General features: G+C 42.1%; 1 protein-coding gene and 1 long non-coding RNA gene across 12 annotated transcripts; one reads left to right on the top strand and one right to left on the bottom strand.

Moving 5' to 3' along the window:
- Window positions 1-482: 482 nt before the first annotated feature.
- On the top strand, window positions 483-16,158 carry LOC310892849. 2 transcript variants are annotated; one of them, XR_014578520.1, is made up of 2 exons: window positions 483-1,456; window positions 14,830-16,158. It is a non-coding gene; the product is annotated as an uncharacterized lncRNA (long non-coding RNA). The 2 variants fall into 2 exon arrangements; XR_014578521.1 differs by lacking the exon at window positions 483-1,456 and adding an exon at window positions 1,464-2,850.
- Window positions 2,866-24,648, bottom strand: CCDC83 (coiled-coil domain containing 83). Of its 10 annotated transcripts, XM_083821061.1 has the most exons (13): window positions 24,503-24,585; window positions 23,904-23,955; window positions 22,478-22,597; window positions 21,167-21,280; window positions 16,775-16,859; window positions 14,670-14,838; window positions 13,827-13,994; window positions 11,007-11,098; window positions 10,090-10,158; window positions 8,033-8,154; window positions 6,877-6,962; window positions 5,264-5,442; window positions 2,866-3,917 (listed from the first exon to the last, which is right to left on the bottom strand). In XM_083821061.1, exons 4-13 carry the CDS (start codon window positions 21,247-21,249, stop codon window positions 3,732-3,734), a joined length of 1,239 nt encoding a protein of 412 aa, XP_083677187.1. In that variant the 5' UTR covers window positions 21,250-21,280; window positions 22,478-22,597; window positions 23,904-23,955; window positions 24,503-24,585; the 3' UTR covers window positions 2,866-3,731. The 10 variants fall into 10 exon arrangements, with proteins under 10 accessions (XP_083677187.1, XP_083677189.1, XP_083677192.1 ...); XM_083821063.1 differs by lacking the exons at window positions 23,904-23,955; window positions 24,503-24,585 and adding an exon at window positions 24,601-24,648 and having other exon boundaries at window positions 22,478-22,600; XM_083821066.1 differs by lacking the exons at window positions 23,904-23,955; window positions 24,503-24,585 and adding an exon at window positions 24,601-24,641.
- Between the last annotated feature and the right edge of the window lie 1,740 nt (window positions 24,649-26,388).

Here is a 26,388-nt window from a genome sequence, read left to right as displayed (position 1 = left end):
AGATGATAGAGAGATTGAAAATGCTGATGGGAGCAGGAGATTGACAAGGGAATGCGATGGGCAGTGAAGAAATGTGCTGAATATGGAAGAAAAAAAAATGTTAATGAGAGCATATGTAAATAAGAGCTTTCTCCTTGGTCTGTTGGCAGGCCTCTGACTTGACCTTTGCGGCTCCCGCGCGCTGCAGCGAGGAGAGCACAAACGGCCTTGGCTTCTCTCGCTGAACTTGCCCGACAAGAAAAATCTGTGAGTTCCCGATGCTTTCTGTGTTAAAACGAGAGAACGAAGGGAAGGGGCTGATCCGTTTGCTCCGTCCTGCCTCCGTCAGAACGAGTGCGGGGAGGGCTCTCAAGGGCTTCCCCCGGCGCCAAGCAGGGTGGCAGCAGCGTTGCCCTTTTGTGTCCGAAGCCTGAGCAAACAACTCCTTCCACTTCGCCTGGGGGAGATGCTTTGTCCAAGGTAACACCTCAGTCTATGAGTCGAGTGGAATGTGCTTCTTGCTGCTTTTCTTGCTTCTCTGCTGAGGAAGTTTCCTGAGGCGAAGATGGAAAAGCCTTGGAAAAGACAACTTCCTGAGCTGTTCTGCTGATAATGCCAGTGAAAACGGGTTGGGTGCAAACCCATTGCTCTGTCTCCTGCAGCGTACGAGGAGAGCTGAGGTCTCAGGCTTATTTTCGTAGTGCAGATCTCTGCTCCGCTCAGTGATAACAGCTGAACGTCCCCGTGCCAGCCCCAGCAATTCCCCAAGTATTGTTTTTGCTAAGAAGCGTTATTTGATACAATTTTAGCTTCTTGCTGCTCTTTAACCACTAAAGGTGGGGGGGAAAAGACCAGCAGCACGTCAAACCCCAGTTTTTTTGTGGAGCTGTTCTGTGGGCCAAACGTGGGAGCAACTGCTGGCGTCTCGTTACCGTGCCGTGTCCTAAAACAACACGCGGCGCTTGCGGTCGGCTGCAGAACACGAGCTCTGAGGTGCGGTGGTACACAGAAACGTCCTTGCTCCTACAGTGGGTCAAAAATCCAAGGGTTTTGATCCAAGGGAAAGCTTTTTTCAGAGGAACATCCAGCTTTAAAACATCAGTGGCTTTAGGTGCTAATGATACTCGGTTCTCTGGTCCTGGTCTGTCAGTACAGCGAAACGTTTTGGTCCATTAGTTCCTGCCCTTATTCTGGCAAGCTCCTCGCTGCCCGCAGAATCCCTTCCGTTGAATACTCTCGGAAAGCAGGCAGACGAGAACAAATGCTGCAGAACAAGTCTCCCGCCCTCGTTTCTCCAAACCTACAGGTCTGCACCTGCGGAGGGACCGCCTGGTTATATAACCTGGCTGCATGGGAGGCTGCGAACCTCTCCAAACACCCGTGTTCCCCGCAGCTCGGGCTGCAGAGCACGGTGCTCCAGTTGCTTGCCCCTACGGGGAAGTTGCTCAGAGAGGGTTCAAACCAGCCATACGCTGAGGTAAGCATCTGAAATCGCTTCCATGAGCACTGCCTAGCAGTCCACACCGCTCTACTTTGTGTTTTTAGCCATTTGGTGGATTGGTGTTTCTTAGTTGGAGCGCGTGGGACTTACTTCAGTTCTATTGAAGCTGCTTACCTGCAGCTGGGTGCTGCTCACAGCTCTTTAGCTTGAATTTGACTTTCAAGTGAACACTTGCAGGAAAGTGTCCGTCTGTCCCAGCTCTCCCCAGTGCTAAGAAAATTGTGGTTTTAACAAAAAAAACCTTATATCTTGTAGCCCGACTAGCGTCCTATGCTTGTAACCGCAGTAAAAGGAAAATATTTCAGCACGCAGGGAATTTCAGGATGCTCCTCCTGTGTAAGTTTTGCACCAACTGGCACGGTGCCCCCGACTCCCGTTGTCTAAGCAGGAGTTGGAGGTGGTAGCCGTGCTGCCAGAGTGTGCTGATCAGCTCCTCTGTTTTACAACACCTTGCTCATGCCTGAGAATTTTTGGCAGTGAGAAAATTATCAAATCCAGATGCTAAGGACCTCGCTGTTCCCCCCATAAAAGCCTCCCCCTTGCCCTAATGCTAAGCCCATGGAAGCCAAGGGGATTTGAGACACTTGACTACGTTTTGCTACAGGCTGTTGCTTCTGGCCTGTGCAGGCTCCCTGTGGCTTGCACCCTAATTAGCATGCCTCACATTTCTTTTTAACTCCCTCTCGCCCACGCAGGCACTTACGGTTAAAATCTAAACGGTGATTTCAAGCTGCAAAGCTGTTTTTTTTCCTGAGGTACAAGTTTATGTTGTCCTGCCACATGCCCTACGGTGCGGTGTGGATGATGGGCATAAGCACGGAGCCGTCTGGAGAAGGGCCCTACGTTCACATCCCTGTAAATGCCCTCGGGGGAGTGGTGGGAAGAAGGCGAGGCTTTTCTCTAACAGCAAAAGCCATATTCTAATTCTATGACTATACGAAAAGCCAGACTAACCACTGAGCAGAACTAATCCCGCTTTCAAGCGCGCCAGCTCATGCAGCTTGCACTCAAAGAGAGGTGGCGTAGCCACGGAGGGGCTGCTGTTGTGCTTAAAACGTTGGCACCTCGTGAGCAGGGACCCCCTTTGGACACGCGAATATTAGGAGTCACCTCGGCCTCTGCTGCAACTCAGCAGGGTTACAGCAGAGACGCGGCCAAACTCATTCAAGCGCTCACCACGTGGCAGTGCAAGTGCGGTTGGGTTTGAGATGAAGGCTCCTATTCTTTGTGTTTGTAAGGAGCTGCAGTCAGTCAGCTTCTTCTCACCTCCAGCTCAAGGAGACACCTGCTGGGCAGGAACGGCTGAGCTCACCTGGAGAATGCAAAATGTTTGTGCTGAAGCATGGGATAAACCGAGACGCTGCACGGCTGTAAGTTGGTCGGTCATTTATTTTAAAAAAGCTTTCTTCCAAGTACCTGATTAACCCCTCAAGAGTTTAAAATTGGACTATTTGATGCCAGCGCAAGTTTCTAAATAGGTTTTTGACCCACGCATTTCCTATTTGTGCCTTTGGGGAAGTAACTGCATTGTGTACTCCAGACAGGGCGTCCACGATGCACAATAAGAATGGGAAAAAAATCCCTGACTCAGTGTGCTAAGATACATGTCCAGAGAGACCAGCCACGGAACAAAAATAAAGGCTTACACAACGTACTTGGCCAATTCTGAAACAAATTTAAAGACTTTAATGATTTTTATGCTTTGAAATTACGCCTTTGAAATTTGAAAATTAACTTTTAGTAATTGCAATATGTTTAAGTGGAGTTTTTCACGCAGACAGATAAAATACATTCAAACATTGAATTTCCAGCAATATTTGAATTGCGCTTGGGTAAATGGGTTCTGATTTAGCAAAGAATTAAGTGTTTTGTAGCAGTTCTGCATTTTATGGCAGCCTGCGTTCAGTGTCTGCTCGAGCTGGAATTCCACATTTGACACACGGCAAGTAGGGATCACAAAGCTTGGCTCATAACAGCTCAGATATAACTTCTCACAACAACTTCTCAGCTACACGTGCAGATGTTTGGACCAAGAAGCCCAAGATATGCCCCAGCAATACCTCCAAGACTAAGGAAAACAGCCATTCAGTTTGCCATCTGGGCATGTCCCTAATTAAACGTCTATGTGGAGATGATTCAGCCACTCAAAAATAGTAACCACAAAGTCCACACACTCTTTGAACGACAGAGCAAATATTTAATGAACCAAGAACGTTACATGTCTGTTAACAGCACGGCTTCTGATTTTTTTTTAACCAACCTGTTCCTTAGTCAAGGCTTTGATCATCTGAGCTGTGATGTGCCTGTCGGATTTACCCACAGAGCCATCTTCCGTGGGGCTCTTGCTTGGCATTTCTTCTGGCTCCTTGTGAATAGGCATGGCTCTTCCAACCACACACATTAGCTTTGACTCCAGAGGACCCAGTTTTAAGTATTCCTTAAGAAGAAAAAATACCGTTCTTCTGCAGCTGCAGAGAAAAGAGGCAGCTCTTCGACAACAAACTAAACGAACAGCATCTTTCTTCTTAAAAGCAACTCTACAAGTGTTGTCCTGAGGTTGCCGTGTTCAGTGATTTCAGTGTTAATGGGTTAACCTACAAACCAGCTAATCTTAGGAGGATGCAACCCCGCTGTTCTCTTTTCCTGTGTTTTCACCAATAATGTTTTCTCTGCAGCCCAAATTCTGCTCCCAAGTTTAGTTCCCTGAGAAGGATTAAATGAATCCAACAGCCCAGTACTGCCAAAAGGGAGAGGTCCAAGTCCAGCTCAGTGCTTGCGCCATGCTTGTGCTGGCTCTGGCCTTCTGTAGGCCTCTGACTCAGTTCAGGTGACTAACCCAACAGAAAACTAATTCAAGGGGAGGAAACAACAACAAAAAAAGGCAGGCTTTTCTGCTGGGAAAGCGAGTGAATCAGCTAGAGAAGAGACCAAAGCGCGCTACAGTTCCCTAGAGGCAGCAGCAGTACAGCCAAGGCTAGGGAGAAGAAAGAAGGAACCCTACAGCACAAGGTCTTGAATCACATTTAGTAAATGTTTTCCTATTAGTTGCCAATGCAATGCCACTGTTTGCAGTTATACCTTAATTTTTGTGACATACAGGAATGTCAGCAGCACCTGTGTCCCTCAGCGGGGTGGGCTCTGCAGCGCTAGGGAAGGAGTAAAGCTAGCGTTCCTCTCCTGAGGCAACAGCTGCAAGGAAACAAGCACCTGGACAGATTTTGTGTGTGTTTGTGAAATGTTCAGCTTTTCCATGCCATGACTCTTCAGGACAGAGCCATTCCCTAAGGCAGTCTCTGATCAAAGCAACAGGATGACTTCTCTGAGCACAAGTTGCAGGTTATTAAATTAATGCCAAATTTCTAGAAATAGATGTTTGTTTAAATAAAAACTAATGTTATTGTGTTTGAATAGAATGTTCAAGGGAAAGGAAACATTATGGAGAGTTATCTTTACACGGTGAGCCCTGCAGTCTATACCACTTCCACATCACTTCTTGATTTTGCAGTAGAAATCCATGACGTGGAATAATAATATATTTTCCAAAAGTAATTAGCTTACTTACAAATGTGTTCAAATTCTCATAACTCAAGTGTGCAGTATTGGATGGAACCAGAAAGCATCTTTTTGCAATCGAGGATCTCCTGGAGCAGTATTGCCATCACCTCTTTCGAGGACTAAACCCTGTCCAGGTTTTTTTTTTGCTGTAACACCGGGAATAAAACCTCTCCTGGCAGTTCACGCTCCATTGGTGTCAGTGAAAGACCCGATTACCTGAACTCATACCTGGAAATCTTTTTCAACTTCATACAAGCTGTTAAGTGGAGTCAATGATTTTTCCTGCAGCTCCTCATCACTGTCTTGAGGCTTCCCATCCTCTGTTTCAGACTGAATCTTTGGAGAGGCTTTTTTCTTCTGACAGGGCACTGTGGCGCTTCTGAGGCTTTCCTCTCCATCTGTCTTTGCTTTTTAAAGAGAAGAATAATGTGCATGTAACTGTTAAAACTTTATGAAGATCAGAATTAGTACTCAGTATGAGCATTGCCTGCAATCTTTACTGTGGCTTGGCCACTGCCATGTCATAAACAGCTTGGCAGGATTTTTAATTGGCAATCCAAGCCAAATGTTGGTTTTGCTCACTGCCTTTTCTATGTTTATTTCTGCTCACAAATTCTGATCAAGATCAGGGACTGAAATTGACTGGAATTAAGAAGTGATGGGCTTATGGGACAGGAAAAAAATAGCTTTTATTAGTTCAGCTTAAATCCTGTAAAGCCATGAATAGCTAAAAAACAGGAAAACAGCAAAAATATATTTCTATATCAGTGTATGCATCTCTATGTACACATATGCAAGTTTCTGAGACACAGCTAGTCTACTTATAACTCCCCTGCACAGCTCACATTTGCAGTCGAACAATTCTCGTGATGGTAAACAGTTCTGGACATGGACTGTCAAGTTTTATGTTGGTCTGGGAGAGTGACTTGATCCCAGCTTACTGGAACAAGAGCTACTTCGCTAGGTGAAGGTACTGCACGGGTAACAGCCAAAATGTTCAAAGTAAACATGTCTCTAATTCCAAGCTCTTAGTCGACGTTTGCTGACCTAGTGGTTTCCAAAGGCCCATGCATGGCTGGAACCGATCAGAACTTCACATATTCACAACTTCAACAGACTTTTTCACATATTTACAACTTCAATTTCTGCAACTTACCTTTTCGATTTGTCTTTTTTTTTTTTTTCCCTCTTCCTTCTGCTCACAAAAAGATGCAAAAGAAAACACGATGCTAAGGAATCCATATAAACTACTCTGAGTGGCTAAACACACTGATGTGGTCCTTCTTTCCTAACAGCATATATTTTTCCTGGGCACGCCTACCAGGGTATATTCAGCCCAAAGTTCAGTATTGCTTACCAAGATTTTCAGTTCAGGCTGAGCTCCACGCAGCTTCATCTGCTGTCGCTAGCGATTCATTTAAAATTAATTTTGGTGTGCCTCTATGAGCTGAATGACTGCAAGGTGCGAGTACATGTCAAGTGAAAGCCAGCGTGTCCTCTCTGGGACAGGATATGATAACGAAGTCATGATGACACGGATCAGTAAAGAACTGATTAAGATATGAAGCATCTTTGTGAAAGGTGGCTGATCCTACTGACCATGCTCCTGGCTAGCTGTATACGGGTAATTCCATTCAACAACCTAAACACTGATTTCAATTTTCAAACTATTACAGACGGTGTTTTCTCCTCCTAACCCAACCTACAGTTTGTCATTATTGTAGTGGGAAATTAAGAGCTCACCATGTAAAACAGGCAGTTCGGAGAAACCTTAAGCAATAAAAAGTTTTTCAATGCTCAGTGACTTATCAGTTCTTACAAGCTGCTGCCATGTGCATTACCTGAGTACTCTCTGTGCTCTACTCCTTTAATTTCATCCTGGGAGAACTCACCTTGCAAGCCAGCTGCCTGAGTAAGACACAAATGCCTATAAAATTAAGAAAACAACAACAACAAAAGTGAAACTCACATTAGAGGTCTGACTTTTCTCTCTAAATCACCCTGTGCAATCTTTTGGGGTAGGGAGAGAGTGCCTTTTCTGAAAGCCATTTGCTGCTCAACCACAAAGGCAGGATAGCGCAATGGCTTAAAAATGCAACGGAGGCAGCCAGGTAGCTTAGTGGCTATATGCTGCTCTTTTTTGTTCTCAGTGCTTTAGTTCAACTGCGTCCACGAGACTAAAAGAAAACAAATGTTATAGTCTCCAGTCAGCCCAAGATTCAAACCGCAACTGGCAGCTCTTTCTTAAAAGCAGTCCAAAGTTTGGAGAGCAGAGAAAAATATTCACTTCTGACTTAAGACACTGAACTTTTTTGTGCAATAGGGCTGAAATCACTGAGCTGGGACTAGGGAATGAAGAGGAGGCATTCTCATTGTTACGCTGTTCTTTTGATATCATTGGTGATGACATTTTGCAGCTAAATTAATCATTCTCTGGGAAACAAGTTCAATTATTTGAATACAAAAGGAACTAATACTATAGGCACCTCTACAAAGAGAGGCATCCCAAGGCCTCTTCCTTACTTCAGCTCAGTACTACATGCCATTTGTTTCACTGGAGGTTGCAAAAACCCATATAATTTACATATTAATCCTCACATCCTTTAAAATTTTGCTAACAATAAGGGAAAAATCTACTACTCAGCACTTGGTCTGAGAAGCTGGGTCTGAGACAATTGCAACAGAAAGAAGTTATTTCCAAGACCCAGTTGTGTCTCCATCAGAAAAAAGCAAGTGTGGCTACGTCTTTATAGGTCTTAAAAAAAAAAAAAAACAAAACCAAACAGCTTCTTCCCTGAATTTTGTTATTTAGGAGGTTACAAGGTCACTGTCATCCTTCAAAGATACAAGTCCCCCATGCAGTTATATTCTGCCTCCCCACAACTAGAAAATCACCTTGGTTTTGTTGTTGGAGAGCCCCAATAGCTTTAGAGGCAGGAGTAGGCATTGTTTTTAAAAGTCATAATCATTTCTGAGTCTGTAAAGGCATCATTTTACCTGGGTACTCTCAGATTCTGAAGTTTGCCATCAATCAGTTTTGTCACTAAATTTATATTTTCTTCTTCTAGGAGCTGAACAGAGGCTTTCAAGTCTCTCACTTTCTTTTGGTACACTTTAACCTTTTGGCAATTAAAAAGAAAAAAAGTAATTTTAGCTAGACTATACCCATATTGGAAAGCTTTCCTAGTAAAATAGTCAATAATGTATTCCTAGGAAAAAAGCCCTGACAGCAGAACCATCTCATGTGGCCAAACAGTTCTGGAAGAGAGAAACTCTGGATCTTTCTTTTTTTCAGTTTCACACTGGACGTTTGAGAGAGAAAAATCTTTGCAGAGACAAATTCGGGCTCTTGCTGAGCAAGTGTTCCTCTTCTAACTCCATAAAACCTTCTTACCCAGAATTAGTGATGCTTTCAGTCCAAGTTAGCCACAACGTTGTCTAAATCCCAAGTTTTACTGTCTTTTGGACTGGCAATCACCCCATATTGCAACAAAGTTACATTAACAATAGGATACCAGCTATTCAGCTCCAACAGTTTCTCTTCATTTTCCTGAAGGACAACCAAGTTCTTACCTCCTTCACTGAGAAGTGGAAAGCACTATGGGATGGAAACCTTCCCGAGAATCAGAGCTATATGAACATATGTAAAAACAGTACTCAGTGACCTGAATGCTTTTGTTCTCACCTAGGCCAAGTTCACCCAGCTATAATCATCCAAATATGCAGTGAAAAGCTACTTCCCATTTCTCCCAGGGGTTAAAAAAGGTGAAAATGGCAAGACATTAACCAGTAACAGAACGTGGCTTGGCATCATGAGGTGATGCAGCTTTGTATCCTCTTGGTGTGGCACAGTAAACTTGAAAAATTGTGACTGTATTCTCCAAATTCATTGAAATTTTGAGGTAATTATTTTAGGTCTGTGTTGGTAACTCATTTTTCAGTTCAGTGTCGAAACTGGAAAAAAAAAGTAAATTTTGAACTGGGACAAAACTGAAATCTTTATCTCCCTAAAACAATATACTGGAAGAGTCTGTCAGCTCCATATAAACATCAGCCTGAAGGAAAACATTCCATCTGTGTAAGAAAAGCCAAGGAAATGAATGGATGAATTCAGAGGACTGGAGAAGTCAGTGATAATAAGTTTTGTTTTCCACAATAATTCAGAGCACTAACTCATACCATAGGAAACTAATAACAAAAGAAGCTAATTCATAACACTGGAAACTTCTAGCTGAGAGGAAAGAAACCCACAGCCCTCAAGTCTGAGAAGAGGGCCTGTCAGCACGAAAGACTGCTCCAGATTGGATCTCCTCTGTTGACACTGCCTAATAATGTGTAAAATTTGTGAGACAGAAGACGGGAAGGGAGTCCTCCAGCTTTACATACACATTCTGTGATAGGACGTTTAAATTCAAGCTCCTGCTTGTTTATGCAGATTAAGCACTCGTTCCCTTCTGCTGACCACTACCTCATTGCCTCAAAAGCTGTGATACCTGAAACTAGTAGGTAGAAGGGAGAAACTGCCAGGTTTCTTGATATTGGCACTAAAAAATTGTAAGTTCATTCATTAATTTCCCCTAAAATTCTGCTCAGTTCTAAACCATGATGGGGAAGGGCATTTCCTTCCTCCAATCTCTTGCTTAGATTTGATTGCAACAAAGAATCTGCATTGACTGGAACTAACGCAATATCAAACTTTAAACATGGAAAAATTAGTGTCAGGAATTTGGCTCACAAAAAAGGTTTTCTTGGACACAAAATGTTACCTATATCTAATATTTAACTCTAAATTGCCATTAAAGAACAATTTAAAGCTATCAAGGAACCAATTACAACTTTGTGCAATTTTGATTTTCCTCTCTTCGGTGTCCGAATTTCCAGGGTTTCTTTATTATCTCCCATTTAAAGCTGCCTGAAGCCCCCTTCTCCAAAACTGTTTTCATCCCTCCCATTAAAGTCTTCAGAGTCCAGTCACTGGAGACAGTTATGATTGCAGGCCGCTGTATTTCAAACCTGAACTGCCACGATAAACTGAGAGCAAGCGATCCTCTTACCTCTTCTTTCAGCCACTCATTCTCTTCAATTTCTCTGATGCTGCTTTTGTCTAAGTATCTTACAGCACTCTGGGAAAACACAATTTAAGACCGTCTCTGAAAGCAGGACTTTGACAGTGCTGTATACTAAAAAGAACCTTCTGCTCTTTAGCAGGAAATAATTAAGAAACATCCACAAGACAGACTGTAACATCCCCTGAGGGATTACGAGCAGATTTAGCCCACAGCGCCAGCTGTTTCTTCTCCATCACCCATATAAAGTGTGCTTTATATGGCAAGCAATTTACCAATATTTTATAGTTTCCTATATTTGAGTTAGGAAATTTTCTTTTTTGCCTATCAATTTCCGCTGAGTTCCCACTACTGTTCAAATCTTCCTGTTTGCAAGATATCAAACCTTTGGCTCTTAAAAAAAGACAAGCCAAATCACAACCGAGGCAGCACTGATCTATGACAAGTGACACGAAGAGCTCTGTGCTAATGAGCCATCACTACTATTTAATTATTGATGTCAGCGAGAGGAAAGGAACAACTGGGAGGGAAGATGCCAGTGTAGATGACTGTAAACACGAAGTCCTTTGCATTAGGTTCTCACATGACATGTTTTTTTGATCTCTATGTAAACATAAAAATTAAAGTGACAGCAAAAGTGACATGTTTTTGAACAAGTACTACCTGCGCCCCCATTTCCCACAACTCCTCTTGTACAATGCCCCATGTCTACTCATTGATGGTCAGATGTTAAAAAAAAAAAAAAAAGCTAAGCCATATTCAGTAAAAGTACTAACAGATTATTTTGCTCTCACTTTGTTAAAAAAGTTCCGTGTCTTAATTCCAGTTAAGATAATTATTAATGCAGAGTACATAAATCATAGCTATGATGCAGTTGGTATTTTGAAAAAAGACAGAAGGGATACCTCTGGTGCCTGTTCCTTACTTTTCTTCATGTACAGCTCAACTAGTCTGTCGTTTTCTTCTTTCACTGCTTTCAAAGCCTTTCTATAATATTCTTCAAAGCAAAAAAAAAAAAAAAAAAGACATAATTATCTAACATCAATGTCTTCTGACACCAAATAGATACATGCCACGTTGTTCCTAAGGAGAAACTTGTCAGCCACCACCCCATGCACTGAATCCTGTCCCATGGAGCATCTAACTTGTCCATAGAAAATGTCCTTCTAAACCCAAAGGACAGTAGAGTTAACCAAAAAACTAGAAATCTGAAGTAGCTTGCAATTTTCTGTTGGCAACTACAACAGCTACTAAGCTGAGTAATTCTCCTCTAAGATATTTGTATCTTACCACTACATTTTGACTCTCTTAATAGCACAGCTCCTGGATTTATGCAAGAGATGTGCTTAGAAAACTTAGGTTTTAGATGCAGAAGCATATTAGATCATGTTATGGCAGCATTTTTTCAGACAGTTATCATTATACAGGACCTAATGAATTTTCTGACTTATCTAAGCCTTCCGGGGGGGGGGGGGGTCCAATTTGACAACAGGACAAAACAGAGAATGTGGCAATTGCCTCAGTTATTTGCTTTCATTGTTACTTGTGGTCCTTATTTAGAAAGTATGTCTTGTATCTAGTTGAATTGCTTTGACTTCAAATTCTGTTCTCTTGCTATTTAATTATTTCATCCTTCCCTTCAGTTGTTTTTGTGCTGTACTAAATAGCCCGGCGCTGCTTGGTATGTTCTCCTTGTGAAAGAATTAATGAGATTGTAGCAAATTTCTTTGAAGGAAGGCAATTCACACTTGTCCCAGAAGCTTGAAATTCTGCCTAGCTCTGCACTTGTGTTGCAGACAGCCTGCTGCTGACCTGGCTGTAAATGAGTGTCTGGTCATGGACCCGCTGTGGAATCAAAGGCAGTCAAATAAGAAAGGTGCATTAGTTGTGCATTACTTCCTAATTTAGCACGGTGGAACCTGGCCTACCTTAATCAATCCACCATCTGGACTTGGCAGAATGAACTGGGAAGTGCTTACAGACTGTAATTAAATCACCTCTTCATTCTTTCAGACAGCGAGACAATCTGAGATGAATTGGGGGAATAAGCAAAGGAGGAACTGTTCAGACACGCTCGTTTTTTCCAGGGAAGCTATTTACCCTCAGTCTCACTGCAACATTGCTTTCCGCAGACCTCATGTAAATGTTAGGCTTTCTTTTGCTGCCTCTGCGCTCCAGTGATTTTGTTTAAAATGTCATCTCCAGACCACAAGAGCTATGCCAATGTCAGGTACATAAAAAAACAGGAACCTCCCCACCTATGCTTACTCCCTAAGCCTGTTACATGTGTGGGAACTGAACAAACCCAATTTGCTGCAGCATCGCACTGGGAACTTGTTGGATGTAAGCTAGAAGACAGTACTCCCCAGCCACAAGTTTGATTTCAGGAGGCTGAGTAAAAAAGTATGCTAACATCCCGTACTGGCAGCACCATTTTGCAGGATGTTAATTAGGCAACTGCTGTAGGTGTCTCTGTGACAGCCCCTCTACAAACACGCTTCTGTTCAGTCACACATTTTGGGCTCTGTAGCCTGTGCTATGCAGGAGGTCAGACTGAATGTTGCTATTGGATCGTTCTGGCGTTCTATATAAGAGCCTATTCTCTTTTTCTTTCCATATACCAGCAGCTGTACAGCAAAAGTTTTCAATTGATTCAGAACAGGGAAAACACACAATGAAAAACACCGACCTCTCTTTGAGTACAGAGGTTGACCTCTGACGGGCTATCTGGCAACGCAGAAAGCGTAATGCAGATCTTAATCACGATAAAATATGTTTCACGAGACAAAAAAAGATAGCTGGCTGGCTCGTATCCACAGTAGCTGGTGCCTGGTAATGGCTGGCACGGAATATAGGGAGACTGTTAGAGCAGCGTCACTGCCTGTTACTACCAGCTGCTTGGCTGTAGTCACGCATACTGAGAGGGTCATAAAGGGAGAAAACCGGGACATCCTTCTCCTGTTAGCAGCACGGGTTACATACCAGCAAAATATTTAAATGATTTTAAAATAGTGCAGTAGTAAAGAGATCTAATGGGTTTGTAAAGCGCTCGGCACCAGAATACATGAGCTCTTAAATTAATTCCCCTGTTGTGTCAGTGTTGAAACAGTTCCCAGGATCTGTGTATGTCTGCGCTGGCAGTTTTGCAGGGCCTCACGCATGAGACTATGCAACCAGGAGGCCAAGTTCAAACCACTGGCTGTACAGCTCCCTCTAGTCCTGAATTTAAACCAGCGTGCTCAATTCAAAGGACGGTGTTCCAAGAATGAGCTCATACCACGAGCCTGTCAGAGAAGTTTTCAACATGCAAAGTGCTTCAAGCGTGACGAGAAGCAACAAGAGCAGAGTCAACATTTTCAAATAGGAGAGCTAAGGGAGATGTGTGTGTAGGAGATCTAAACACGCATAAACCTATTAAAAAAAAAACTGCTGGCCTTCACAGCAACATTTTTAAAAAAACGGGTTGCCTGTATTTTACAAGAAAATAGCCAGAAGAGAAGGTTATCAGTTTCTTTAAATGCTCATCATTTCTGTAACTTTATTAATTTTGTTAACAAAGTGACTTTCATGGAGATAGAGTTCTGTCTTACAGCACGATTATGCAGCTCAGCTTAGGTACACAGTTTTGAAAAGTTGTCAGAAATGACTATAACTTGACCTCAAACTAAGTTTATAATTTAATTAATTAATGCAAGCAATGTGCATTACACTAGCTGTAAACTGACCTGTAGCCCTGTGAAGGTCATCTTTGACTTCCTTGATGTCTTTTTCCAGATTCTTAATCTTGTTGGCATGTGTTTTACTTCCCACGTTTTTGTACTCCAACCAGTAATCCCTCTCACTCTGCTTTGCTGCAAGTTGTTGGTCAATTTCTTCCGTTTGGGAGCGCAGGTCTAGTGAAATAAGAACATCAGATTATTAACAATTTCTTGAGCTGATAGTTCATAATTCTTATGAGTTCCTCAATTTCTTTAATAAAGGCACTTTCTGTGGGATTGGGGAAAGAGGGGGGACTCTTCTGCGTTACAACACACTACAACATGATGACACAGTGTCAAGGGCCACCATCGTTGCTGAAAAAAGCCAGCTCTTATTCTGCCAAGGAGACAACAGTTCTCACTGGCATGTTGTAAGTAAAGACCTGTGATTTCACTCTGACTGAAAATCACAGGGATGGCAGCCACGGCTTTCAACAACCAAACCCAGTCATTTTTGCTGCCATGATTTCTGATTTTTTATCTTCCAGTGGAGCCAGTGTATAAAGCTTTCATGAATTTCAATGTAATGTAAAATAGGAAGCCTCTGTACTTGCACAGTAATACGTGTCACGTGGAAGGAATAAAACAGTCTAATATACTAGGTCTGTTTATATAAAAGACCCACTTCTTTTGAATTTTAATTTGACTTAATTAACAGATTTACTTATAGGCCTCCACAATTAAATCTGGGGAGGAAAACCTGTATGCTTTTTATGTAACAAAGACACTGAATCTCTACTTAAATTGCAAACAAGTATTTAATTCCAAGCGTGTAAATTACAAACCATGCTTCTGCAACTCACAATGTACCTTTCAGAAGTTGTTCTTTGTCCTTAGCGTACTGCCATGTGGCTTGCAGTGACTCTTCCACGTCATCCCTAGTAACAACCTCCTTTTCATCTTGCTCTTTCTCCTTTTCTTCTATTTTTCTGAGTATACGCCTGATGTGTGCCTGCTGTTCTTCCTTCAGATGGTCATTCTGTGAGAGTTGGAAAGGCAAATGCTGAAACATTTTCAAATTGGTTCTCAAATTTACAAACTTCAGCAACGAAGAAAAGTCAGATCTGTACCGGTGCCAGGACACACTGCAAAACCACTCAGCTAAACAGCTATTCTTCATGTTTGAAAAGGATGGAGGGGAGAGGAGAGTTTGTCTCAGAAGTTTCTCAATAACTTCAAGTCCATTACCACAAGGAAATGAGAAACAAATGACTGCCTTACTCTACTTGGTGCAGCACATGAATAGCCCTCCATTGCCTGGAAAGAAAGCTCCTTGTGGGTCGATTTAATAACATTGTTCACATGCACAAGTTATTTACTTCTTCACTTCAACATTCTTCATGACAATTTAACACCTTCACGTGGAAATGTCATCAATCAAGTCACTTGCACATAACCACAGCAGAGAGACTTGCCAAAGTTGGAATTCGAGTTATACCTACCGATTCCACAACTGTGATTACGTCCCCTTGCCATCACCCTTTTAAATGACACTCAAATGATTTGAAATTACTGATTATATTTGCTCCCAAAGGACACCAAGAGGGAGCAAACAACCACACCAGCCAAACTGTAACAACAACAATGCAGTAGAGAGTCTCAAACATTCCCCACTTTTAAAAGGATTAACACTAAACCGCTCAGAAACATCAAGCAGGAAACAAAGAAGGGAGCCCAAAGAGCTGTAGCCCAAAGAGAAGGGACCCCAAATAGCACTACAAGAATGCCCTGAAGTACTTTGTACAGTCTGAAGTTTGAAGAAGTCCTTGAGAGACCATGAACTAGGCTTCAAGTCTGAAACAAACACCAAGGAAAACTAAGTAGATGGGTATTTTTTAAAGCAAAGGAACAAGCAGGCATGGGAAGGACAGAGTTTGTTTTAGTGTACTAAAACAACTAAGGTTGTTTGGTTTTAGTGTCCTGCTCTGGGAAGTGCAAGCCGCAACACTGTTTGATCACCTGATGCACGTAAAGAATTTTTGAGAGATTTTAATTCCTTTCACTAGATGACTGTATATATATCCACTTTCAAAGCCCACTGGTCTCGTTTCTCAGGTGCCATACTTAGACTATTATGTATACGTGTCACTCAGGTGTGATTAGAACCTCGATCATAACAAGGTTACTTAACTTTGTTTAAAAAAAAATCCTAGTAACACAACTGTTAACCAACAAGAAGGGGCCTCTTTATCAAGCAGTGCCAAAAATTAAACCTAGACAACAGTGTGATGCTCTTTTTTTTGTTCATTTTTGATTGTAATTAAATTTGAAAGAATAATTAAACTCTCATAATTTGTGACAATTTTGAAACTGTGCAATTTCATTGCCTCGGAAGTGAACCAGAGAAGGTCAGCAAATCTCTATACGTAGTCAGATCTGCTAATACTACAAACAAAAATCAGATAATGCTGTTTCTTCTTCTTTATGCTGAAGCTGTATTCTTTACCTCCTTGAGGAATATTTGCAGGATTGTTTGAGAAGGTAAATCTGAGCATAATACAGTAAAGTTACCTAGTGAAAGGTTGGCTTGCTGTCCTCTGTTTGATGCAGAGTAATTGTAAATACTTAGATAGTTGCTGAGTACCTCATATGCATTGGAAATCACCTTCACTGAACTCACTTGAACTAAACTCCTGTGCCCAAATCTGCATTTCTACTCCTGCAGCTCATTTTTTTTTTTTTGCACGGTTGTATTTAGGACAGCTACGCTTTATAACACCTTTTAACTTCTCACCTTATAAAGTGATTCACTAACTCTAGTTTCATTGACTGCAAGAGATTCACTGCAATGACTAGTTGCAGTAAATGTAGCATTTGGATTAAAAAAATAAAACTGAATCTCTGAGTCAAAATACCATGTATAAAATGTGGTGGGAGGAAGAAATATGGTGGGAGAAGGATGTGTGGTCACTTACTCTTTCATGATATTCTTTGTTCTTTTTTTCCACTTGTTTCAGATCACACAAAACCTGATCAATTGCTGCTTCTTTTGTTTCAATTCTGTGGGGAAAGAGTAAAGAAAGAGAAATCCTTTCAAAAACAAGAAAAAGGAATGCCGTTTAAGCTAGATTAGACATAAATGCTACTTAGATGTATTTTTTGTATCATATTGATTCACTAATTTGGGACTACTCACTGCACAGAAAGAAATGCCCTCCATATAGAACTGGACCTTCATGTCAGTTTGGATCTCATGCTCATAGTGAGAAGCAGAATCCCTGCTTATTCCATCCCTTTGGCTACTGCAGTGGCTACTGAGGGGAAGAAGCAGGTTCTTTCCTTTCCGGCTGTGGCTCAGATGACCTACTGTTCAGGTCTCTTTTAAGACAAGATAATTTGTGCTCTGTAAATACTTATTACTCATCACTCACTATAGAGGAAGCCTAGACAGCTCACTCAGAGATAGGCCAGGTGAATCCCAAACTGGAGCCTTAAATGGCATCCAATTCTTCCAAAATTTTGATTTGGTGAGCCTCAAACTGCTTTTTCCACCAAGAACTTAAGTTTACTTTAATAACTTGTTAAGTAACTCTAAAAAGTGCTAAGGGAATGGGGACTGCAGTAGTTCTCTAAGTAAACCTACACATTTTTTTCAAAGAACTAGCACACTGCTTTCACAATTTTCATAGACCACTTGTGATCCTCTTTGCCACAGCGGCTGAAGAAATGTTTTTTTCTAATGATCTCTCTTCTAGAATGAGAAATGTTGGACTGCAAATGGTGTCTTTTTGCGAAATTCTCTGTAATCTTCCTCCATCTTCCTGAAATTCATTCACCATACAGCACAATAGGCATGGTACAATTATCACAATATCTTTTACTGTTTCAACTGCTATTGTTTATTTTTGTTTTTTTTTTTGTTTGTTTGTTTTGTTTTGTTTCTCTCTACCAAAATATATAATTTTAAAAGAATGTCGCATTTTCCTGGCTAAAATTGGATCACTCAGGGACTGAGTCATGTAAGTTGGAGGTTACTAGATTTGTCTGCTCTGCTCTCAGTGTGCTCCCAGGTGGGCTTCAGGTTTTCCACTAAGTACAAGGATATTAGTTAGAGGGGCTACATGGAGGGACATGGAGGTGATGGCTACAGCAAAAATACATTACTTATCAGACAAAGGTGACAGCTTGGCCACACACTGTGACCTCCTAAACCACTTGCCATATTAAACAATTTTTGTGTTTTGCATACTGATGTGGATCTTAATTTCTGCTATTTTAAGATTTTCCATGAAGTGGAATTATATATCTGCCACTTTGTTAATGTAAAAAATACATACAGGTAGAACAAATATATGTTATTTTGTCTACTACATATTGAAACTTTCATCTGAAGATTTTTTCCATGGTATTTGTCAGATTCCAAAAGCCAAAAACTAGACTGATGATTCCTTTGATTATACTATTTTTCTCAACTCTGCATGCTAGCTGAAATATTTCATCATCTACCAAAAAAAATCCCTCCTCTTTGGTACCATCAGAGTTTTGTCCATCTTCTATAGGATGTTACTGGGGCAAGTAATTCACAGGACTGTTGTTCCTATCCAATCCCGAACTAGGGAACAGTACTGAAAATGCAAAATAACACACTCACTGTAAACAGCAACCATTCTTCAACGTGCAAAAGAAAATGCAGGAATGGAAATTAAACAAATATTATATGCCTGAAAATTCCTAAAGAGGAATGCAAAGGACATTAGCTTGTATTATTAGGCTGCTTTGCACGATATAGCAGTACAGAAAAGTTATAGATGACAGAGACAAGGAAAGAATGAGAAGAGAGGTAAGGAGAGGGCAAATGAGGAGAGGGAGAGAGAGAAGGAGAAAGCCAGAAAGAAAACTAATTTTCTTCCTTTTTTTCCTCTACTATTGTTTCAGAAACTAAACATCGTGTGTCAGTACAATACCGTATTTCAGTGGAAGACTCTTCAGATAAAGCAGTTGTTTGCTTGGATATCTAAATATGCACAACAATAACTTTACCAGAAGCCAGTTTTTCCCCTCAGCCTAGTAATACAGTTTGCTTATTTCTTAGCAAAATATTTTTCTTGGCTGTTTTTTTTTGGAAAATATTATTTGTGATAGGATTCAGCTAAACTTGGTCTGTTTCACTGTGGAAGTTTGTATTCTCTTCTTTGTAAACTGAAACAGAAAACCCCACATCCTGTAAACTCCTATAGATGTCACCAGAACTGCACATGGTTGCTCTTTCATTTGCTCACCCTGCTTTTCATTTCTACACTGAGGTAGTGCTGCTTGCTCTTTAAAAATGATGATAATTGTTGAACGTTGTATGTTGAGGTTTTTCCCTTTCAAATTCCTTCTCTGATAAAAATCACAGAGCTTAATTTTAGTCTTTTCAATCATCTTCCCAAGAGATTGGAGATCAAATCAATTGGACTACTACATAACTTCTTGGCATATTCCCCTTAGCTCTTTCTGTTCTCTGCTTGATTTTAAAAAAAAGCTTTAAGGTTCTTCTCCATTGTTTTCAAAAAGTTGGTCAAAATCAATTTTTCCTCCATGTAAGCTTACAATGAGATTTTTCCTGTGGTCCTCTCTGAAACCGTGATTTTAAACACTGAGGTACGAAGTTGAGGGTAGAGTTACTATTCTGTGAGTAAGGTTCCTGTTTTGGGTGCACAGTTTCATCACTTAGTGTGTGCAATGTCCACGGAGTCCGTCCTGGCACTGAGCACCTACATCCTCCGTTAGGAGCCGAGGACAGTGCTTTGCTCAGCTGTGCTTCTGACTTCACTTAGCCTGTGATTTGCAACAACATACACCAACTATACATTCTGATGATATTTCACAGCAGCTCTGACTGCTATTAGAGAAAAAAGGAGAGCAAGAGTTACTGACTAAGAAGCAAATAAGCCAGAAAAGCATTCCTATCCGCTCACAAGAACTAAACAATATATACAGCAGGGAACTGCACAGTTAGGAGTTGCTAATTAGAAACAATTTACAGTCTGGGTGTGCATGACAAGAAATAACATGGTCTTATCTAGCTGCGGCTACACTCTCTTGAAAACAAACCCTTCAGCTCCCCAAATGACCAAGTGCTTCCATTCAGCTATACAGAGACCAGTGAGGGAGAGTTAAATGCATGATTAAGATGATTATATATGTCAGTCTTGCCTAGGGAGCCAGCCCAACAGATGATGCTGAATTACTCAGATAGTAAAGGATTTTGTGTTTGTTTTCAGGCTTTTATCACTGATTTATTACAGACGTGAAGGACTGACACTGAGGCAACAGTAGCTTGAGTTTCATTTTGAATATAAATTCATGGAAAGCACAGGGGAGAAGTGATGACAACTACTGTTTGGAAAATAATTTCTAGGTTGTTTGGCTGGGTGGGGACTCTGAGAATTAATAAGGTCCACGGGATGTGGGATAGCTCTGTCATGACTGATCCTGTTTCCTTTGGATCTACACAAGTAAAGAACAGGAAGCAGTGACTGGTTGTTCCTGATGAAATGCGTGCTCCAAGATAATTTTAATAACGCTTTTCAATTTTGTTAAAAAACTCTTGCTTTTTGTAGAGCACAATGAGAACACGACTTGGAAATATGTATTGGTGCAGCAGAGGTGCCTGCATTCAGTGGAGGATGACATTGCATCAGATACTGATCTTAGCAGGGTTTTCTTCTCCTGCTGTACAGGTAACTTGCCAGCAGCAACTTTTCATACAAGACGTGGGACTGAAAAACGGTGATGGCCTTTCTTCGGATGATTCCCTACAGTGACAGTCATTTTAGAGATTTTGGAACAATCTGGAGCAGCTCAGAACTTATCCTGCGTAAGGCCAGGATTTTAACTTGAGGGTCTACTGCACATAGCACTTTCCTTTGTGCTCCACTCTCAGCTGCACCGGAGGAACAAATCGGAGGTCTTGAGGTTCTGGCTAGTGACTACATACCTCTGTGAACACCAGGGAATTCTAGAAAGTACAATCAAACGTGATCCTGCACTCTCAGGGCATGCAGATCAAACATCTGCTACTAACAGACAAAAACATTTTTAGCTTTTATTAAAACTCGTTGTCCTAAGTCATATCCTAATGACACAAAATTATTTTTGATCCACTTAAAAGCTTTTTTATAGGCGTAGCATAGCAGTTGAAAAAGTGTAGATTTCTAAAATAGCCTTGAAAACTCAAAATAAGAAAAAAAAAAGTACAGTGCAAAATTCCCATAACCAATGTGGTGATCAGTTCAGGTTCTCAATTGGATACTTCTCTTTGCTGTCTGCTTTATACACTCATATATTCCATATAAGTGAAAAGTTAAATATATTAAACCTACTGAAATTCCAGTAAGGCTTCCTGGAAAGCTGATTCTTCTGAAAGTTGCTCTTTTGGTTTCTCTTCTTTCTTCTTCTCTTCCATGTTTTTGTTGTACTTCTGCTGGAAGCTAGACCTTAAAGGAAGACAGGGCAAGCAGAAAGGAAGAAACAAAATGAGAAAAAAATGATCCACAAAACGTCTTATTTTACAAACGTCAAAGGCTGCTGAACAATTCTAATATAAACGAAAAAAGATGCTTTGTTGACAGCAACAATCCTGCCTGTGTCAGAACTCAGGTCCATGTTCTGGGGACATCCTGAAGTGCTGTCCTGCCCAGAGATGTTCGGGAACAGGGGCCTCTATCTCTAGCTCCTTATTGCATCCCTCACTGTGGGTTGTTTTACATTCTTGCAAATCAAACAAGCAGTTGTTCCTTTTACAGTCCTTTGTCCCTGTTTCTTTGTCAGGCTTGTTTTATCAAGTTCACTTGTTAATATGCATCTCTTTCCCTCTCCTTCTGTTCTCCTAGCTCTATGAATATTTGCCATTCACTGCAACTCTGATATCAGTTTTCATTGTCAGAGCTGGAACAAAACCACTCTCTGAAGGGATATCTGTGTCAGCAGTATTCCCTGGGTATGTTTTCACAACTACCGGACTCAGAATTCAACTGACAATGAATAGTTCTGTAATGGAACTGGTAGCATATATTATATAAAATTAAAAAGTCGTAAAAAAGGGCACTCACAAAGATTTCTCACTATTTGCAGTCACATCATCAAATGTTAAATTCAGGTTAGTTCATATAATGTAGGAAGTTTTATACTGAATGACTAGGAACATAATACATAACCTGTTTTCATTTTAAACTGCTTTTCTGCTCAAGTTCTGAACTCTGTTATCACTCGGATAGCTAAGATTGCAACAATTATTTTTTTCTGTGAGTAAATATGCAGAAGCTGGATACTCTTCCAGCTCATTAAAACGAGCACAAGGAAACAGGAAAAAAATAGTGGAAGGTAAAACAGCAAGCCTGCCAAATTGATCTAAAATCAAGGGAATGAAGTGAAACCAACTATTGACACACGCACTCTAATCCATACACTGGCACATGCCTTCTCAATGCTTTCACCATACCCTGAAGCAAGGCAAGGTCAGCTTGCTGCATACAAAATTGCTTTCTACCCTAGATGAGTAGCTGATGCCTGTTGATGAAACAAGTGAGCGTGCTGAGAACAGCCACTTTGCTGCAGAGTATACCGCAGAAAGGCCGGTAATAGAAATGCTCACTGAGGGGCAGCTCTACAAGTGAAAGAAAGGGAAAACATACCTTGGGTTCTAGGTCAATACGCAGCTCCCCAGACCATGGAATATCTTTGTCATCATGTTTTATCCAGAAGAATTTTATTCCCAGTCTGTTGGAAACCTTGCGCAGATTCTGTCTGTTCTGCTGCTGAAGACAAATTCACACTCTTAGGGACAATTGTGTAAAGCAGTCAGTCACAGTCTCTGCAACACCTGATTATTTAAGTCACAAACAGAGCTAATTCCATGCACAGAATCCTGGACAAATCTTACTCCCACCAGCAATATCTTGAATTTCCAAAGTGTCCCAGCTCAAAGGTTTTATGGCTGCTACATAGGAGTAAAAGATTTCTATTGTTGAACTTCATTACAATCATGCCTGTGTCACAGTATCACTATGACTGTGGTAAAAACTATAAACATTTATTATCCAAGAAAAAATCCTTTTTTATCTGAGCACCCACTCAAGTCTGAAGCCATATAATTCCGTAACATTCAAACACAACTTTTACAGATATTGATTCGTTAGGCTTCAGTTTATTTAATACGATATTTTTACGAAACCTTTAAAAATTGTTACAACGTTCAAGTTAGAACATTCAGATCGAGATTTTCAAGAGACCAATTGAATTAAGAAAAAACCTCACTGAGACAAGGAGTTAGGTGCTTAACTCCCCTGAAGCTCTTTAAAATTTCCAGATCAGATCCACAAGTGTAGGATATGTATTTACATATAACAAATAATCTGACAGCCATCTCCAGTGCAGAATTAACTGGGTGGTATTGAATCTACTTTGAACAGTCATTTTGTTGGTTCACCTCAGAAATGGAAGATCACTGCAGAAATTCCTAACTTTTTTTTTTTAAATGTTCTCTGTCTCTTCTATTAAATGGATAATTGAATCCCTTGCTTAAAACTGGATACAAACTGAAAACATTTTGAGCAGCAGTACTTTGGAAAGGTTTGTTTTCTGGAACTCAAGACCTAGGTGAGCTCCAACAAAGTTTTTATGAACTTCTTCCTGTGCAGGGAGCAGCAAGCCTCCCAGCTGTAGAATAAGGTGAAGAACATACGATAATGACAGATTTGCTCTATTTTGCAAGCCACAGAAAATACACACGGATGAGAGAGAAGAAAACATGTTTAGGGGGACTGAGAATGGACCACAGACTTTAAACCAGCAGGAAACCATTTGGAGAAGGCAAGATCTATTTTTCTTCTCCCAAACAAATAAATCAGAGCTCTTGGTAGGCCCCCACTATTGTCACCAGCACTTTTTCAATCCCTAACTAATGCGGTCACTTCATTCTTCGAAGGAAGCAGGTCCCATACACTGCCACCCAAGCGCCATGGCTCCCAGATGCTCATTGCAGTGACCACCTACACGTCAGCTCACCGCTGGTACAAACTCTCTGTCATCAGCACCGCTCACAGCAGCATTTGTACCCACCTCATGTATCTGGAGGAGGCTCAGGGGAGACCTTATTGCTCTCTACAGTCACCTGAAAGGAAGGTGTGGGGAGCTTGGGGTCGGTCTGTCCTCTCAGGTAACCAGTGATAGGACTAGAAGGAATGGCCTCAAGATGCGCCAGGGGAGGGTCAGGTTGGAAATGAGGAGACATTTCTTCTCAGAAAGAGCGGTCAGGCATTGGGACGGGTTGCCCAGGGAGGTGGTGGGGTCACCGTCCCTGGGGGTGTTCAAGGAAAATCTGGACCTGGCACTTAGGGACATGGTTTAGTGGGTGACACTGGTGGTAGGGGGATGGTTGGACCAGGTGATCTGGGAGGTCTTTCCCAACCTTTATGATTCTAGGATTCCACCCCAAACAGCTGCATTCCCAGCAGACCCCACCACCAACTACCACAACCCCCTCCCCAGCTCCCAAAAACCATTCCGGCGCCCCCAGCCCCTTCCTTCACCTCCCTCGGGCACCCCCCCCCCCCCCAAATCCCCCTCGCGGCCCGGGGCCGCCCCCCGGGGCTGTGTAAACCACCACCGCTCCCCCAGCCCCGGCACCCGCTCAGCACCCGGGGCTCCGCAGCACCCACACAACGCCTCAGCCACCCCTCGGAGGGCTGCCGGTCCCCCACGTCCCCTCCAAGCCCCACGGTGTCCCCAAACCCGGCGGCGGTCGGGCAGCGCCTACCCCGCGGCACCACCGGCGGTCGCTGGGACAACGGGGGCCCCGCTCCATGAGGGGAGTTCTGAGGAGCGGCGGCGCCCTCTGGCGGGGAGCGGGCACCCGGGGAAGGAAAGCGGCCAAAATCCTGACAGGAGGAAAGCTCTCCTGGCTCGTCCCTGGGCAGGATGGCTTGTAGGAGCTCCTTCAGGGCTTGAATGCGCAGGGCAGCCGTCCTCCTGCCCCTGCCCGGCTATCGGGGATGGTCCCCCTGGCCGTCCCCCTGGAGCTGAGGGAGGGCTGTGGATGGGGGAGGCACAGCTAAGAAGCCAGAGTGGATGCTAGGAATAAGCACCTGGGCTTAAAACAGGGGAGTGAAAGTGTTGGGAGGGAAAAGAAGTTTGTCTTCAGTCCTTGAGGGAAGCCTCCTTCTCAGCTCCTAGAAATCAAGCAGCACGCGAAGTGTCCCATCATCGACTGGACTGGGCTTTTGAGAACAATGCTGCAACACAGCTCCAATTCAAAGATGCCCTCATCCATGGCAGCAAGCCTTGTGTTTGTTTCATCTCAGAGCAAAAAAGCAGCAAAACTCTCAGGCCCTATCTGTATGCACTTGATTGCTAAAGACATCTATTTTATGATCATGATTATCAAGTCAATCTCTTCCTTACCACAGAGAGCACCATATACAGTTAATTTACCCACACTACCTGTTTCCTTTCACAATTTACACTTAGTGTATACGTTTATTGTTACATTTTAAAGGATTTTTTAAAGGTTTTTTTAAAGGTTTTTGAAGACTTAGCTTTTAAACATGTAAAGCAATGCCTTCTGTTGGTAAGATGACAGAGGTAAGATGATCTTGGAGATCTTTTCCAGCCTTAATGATTCTATGATCTATGACCTGAGTTAGGTGTGATTCACATTAGTTCACATGTTAGCAGCTGGGTGTGCAAAGGAGACAGATTCTGTCTGGATGAAGCTGGAGGAAGGAAAGCTGTATCAGTTAGATGCTTTGCTTCACTGGATGTTATGGCTCTTCAACTAATACCTGCTGTTCTGTAACCACACCAAAGCACTCATTTATGTTTCCTTCAGAGGAGATGCCTTCCCTTCTGCTTTGGAAAATGGCTAGAGGAAAAGACTTGTTGAATTGAGGGGATGAAGGAAGAACGATCCACTTTCTGAATCTGATAGGAATATCACTGCACAAAAATACCTGTAGTTTTGTTGTTGTTTTTCCTAAAGAGATCATAACACTTTGTATTATACCGCATTCAAAAGCATGCTTATATCTTTTCTTTGTGCTGAGAATAAGTCTGGCTATCTATGGAAGATTGAAAGGAGGATTGGTAGGGCACGTCATCCCAGCACTAGTTTTCGTCTTCTCACTGCCACCTTGAGAGTGCTCAGGCTCAATTCACATGAAACACAGCCACTCAACATTTATACAAAAAGCAGACTCTTCAGATCTACTACCCCAGGGCAGAAAAACTGTGGGGACAGGCTGTGTACTGGTTGCAGGCTCTTACCATTTTAGGTTACTGAGGAATTAGTCTGAGGGGCCTTGCATGTCATTCAGGTATTTTCAGTTTGCTCTTTATTGCAAACATATAAACATGCAACTAGCCTGAAATGGGACTGCCATGATCCCACTGATTTATGCTTTTCCATAAACCCTGTGTCAAAACCTTTTGATTAAAGGGGGGATTGCTTGGGGTGCTGGGTGCACCAGACCCACCAGTTCCAGCTCCATCCGGCAGGGGCCAGGCGTACCCACAGCTGCAGGCTGATACAAGTGTGTCTGCTCTGAAA

Source organism: Anser anser (assembly GCF_964211835.1).
Source record: "Anser anser genome assembly, chromosome: 1".
NCBI lineage: Eukaryota > Metazoa > Chordata > Aves > Anseriformes > Anatidae > Anser > Anser anser.
This window is presented reverse-complemented; position numbering and strand designations above follow the sequence as displayed.

Coding starts and splice junctions, on each gene's coding strand:
- CCDC83 (XM_083821063.1), bottom strand. CDS start 21,249: ATGGAAGAGAAGAAGAAAGAAGAGAAACCAAAAGAGCAACTTTCAGAA. Junction 6,963..8,032: donor CAGAATCTGAGAGTACCCAG/GTAAAATGATGC, acceptor TTAATTTTATAG/GCATTTGTGTCTTACTCAGG. Junction 5,443..6,876: donor AGAGCACAGAGAGTACTCAG/GTAATGCACATG, acceptor CTCTTTAAAAAG/CAAAGACAGATGGAGAGGAA.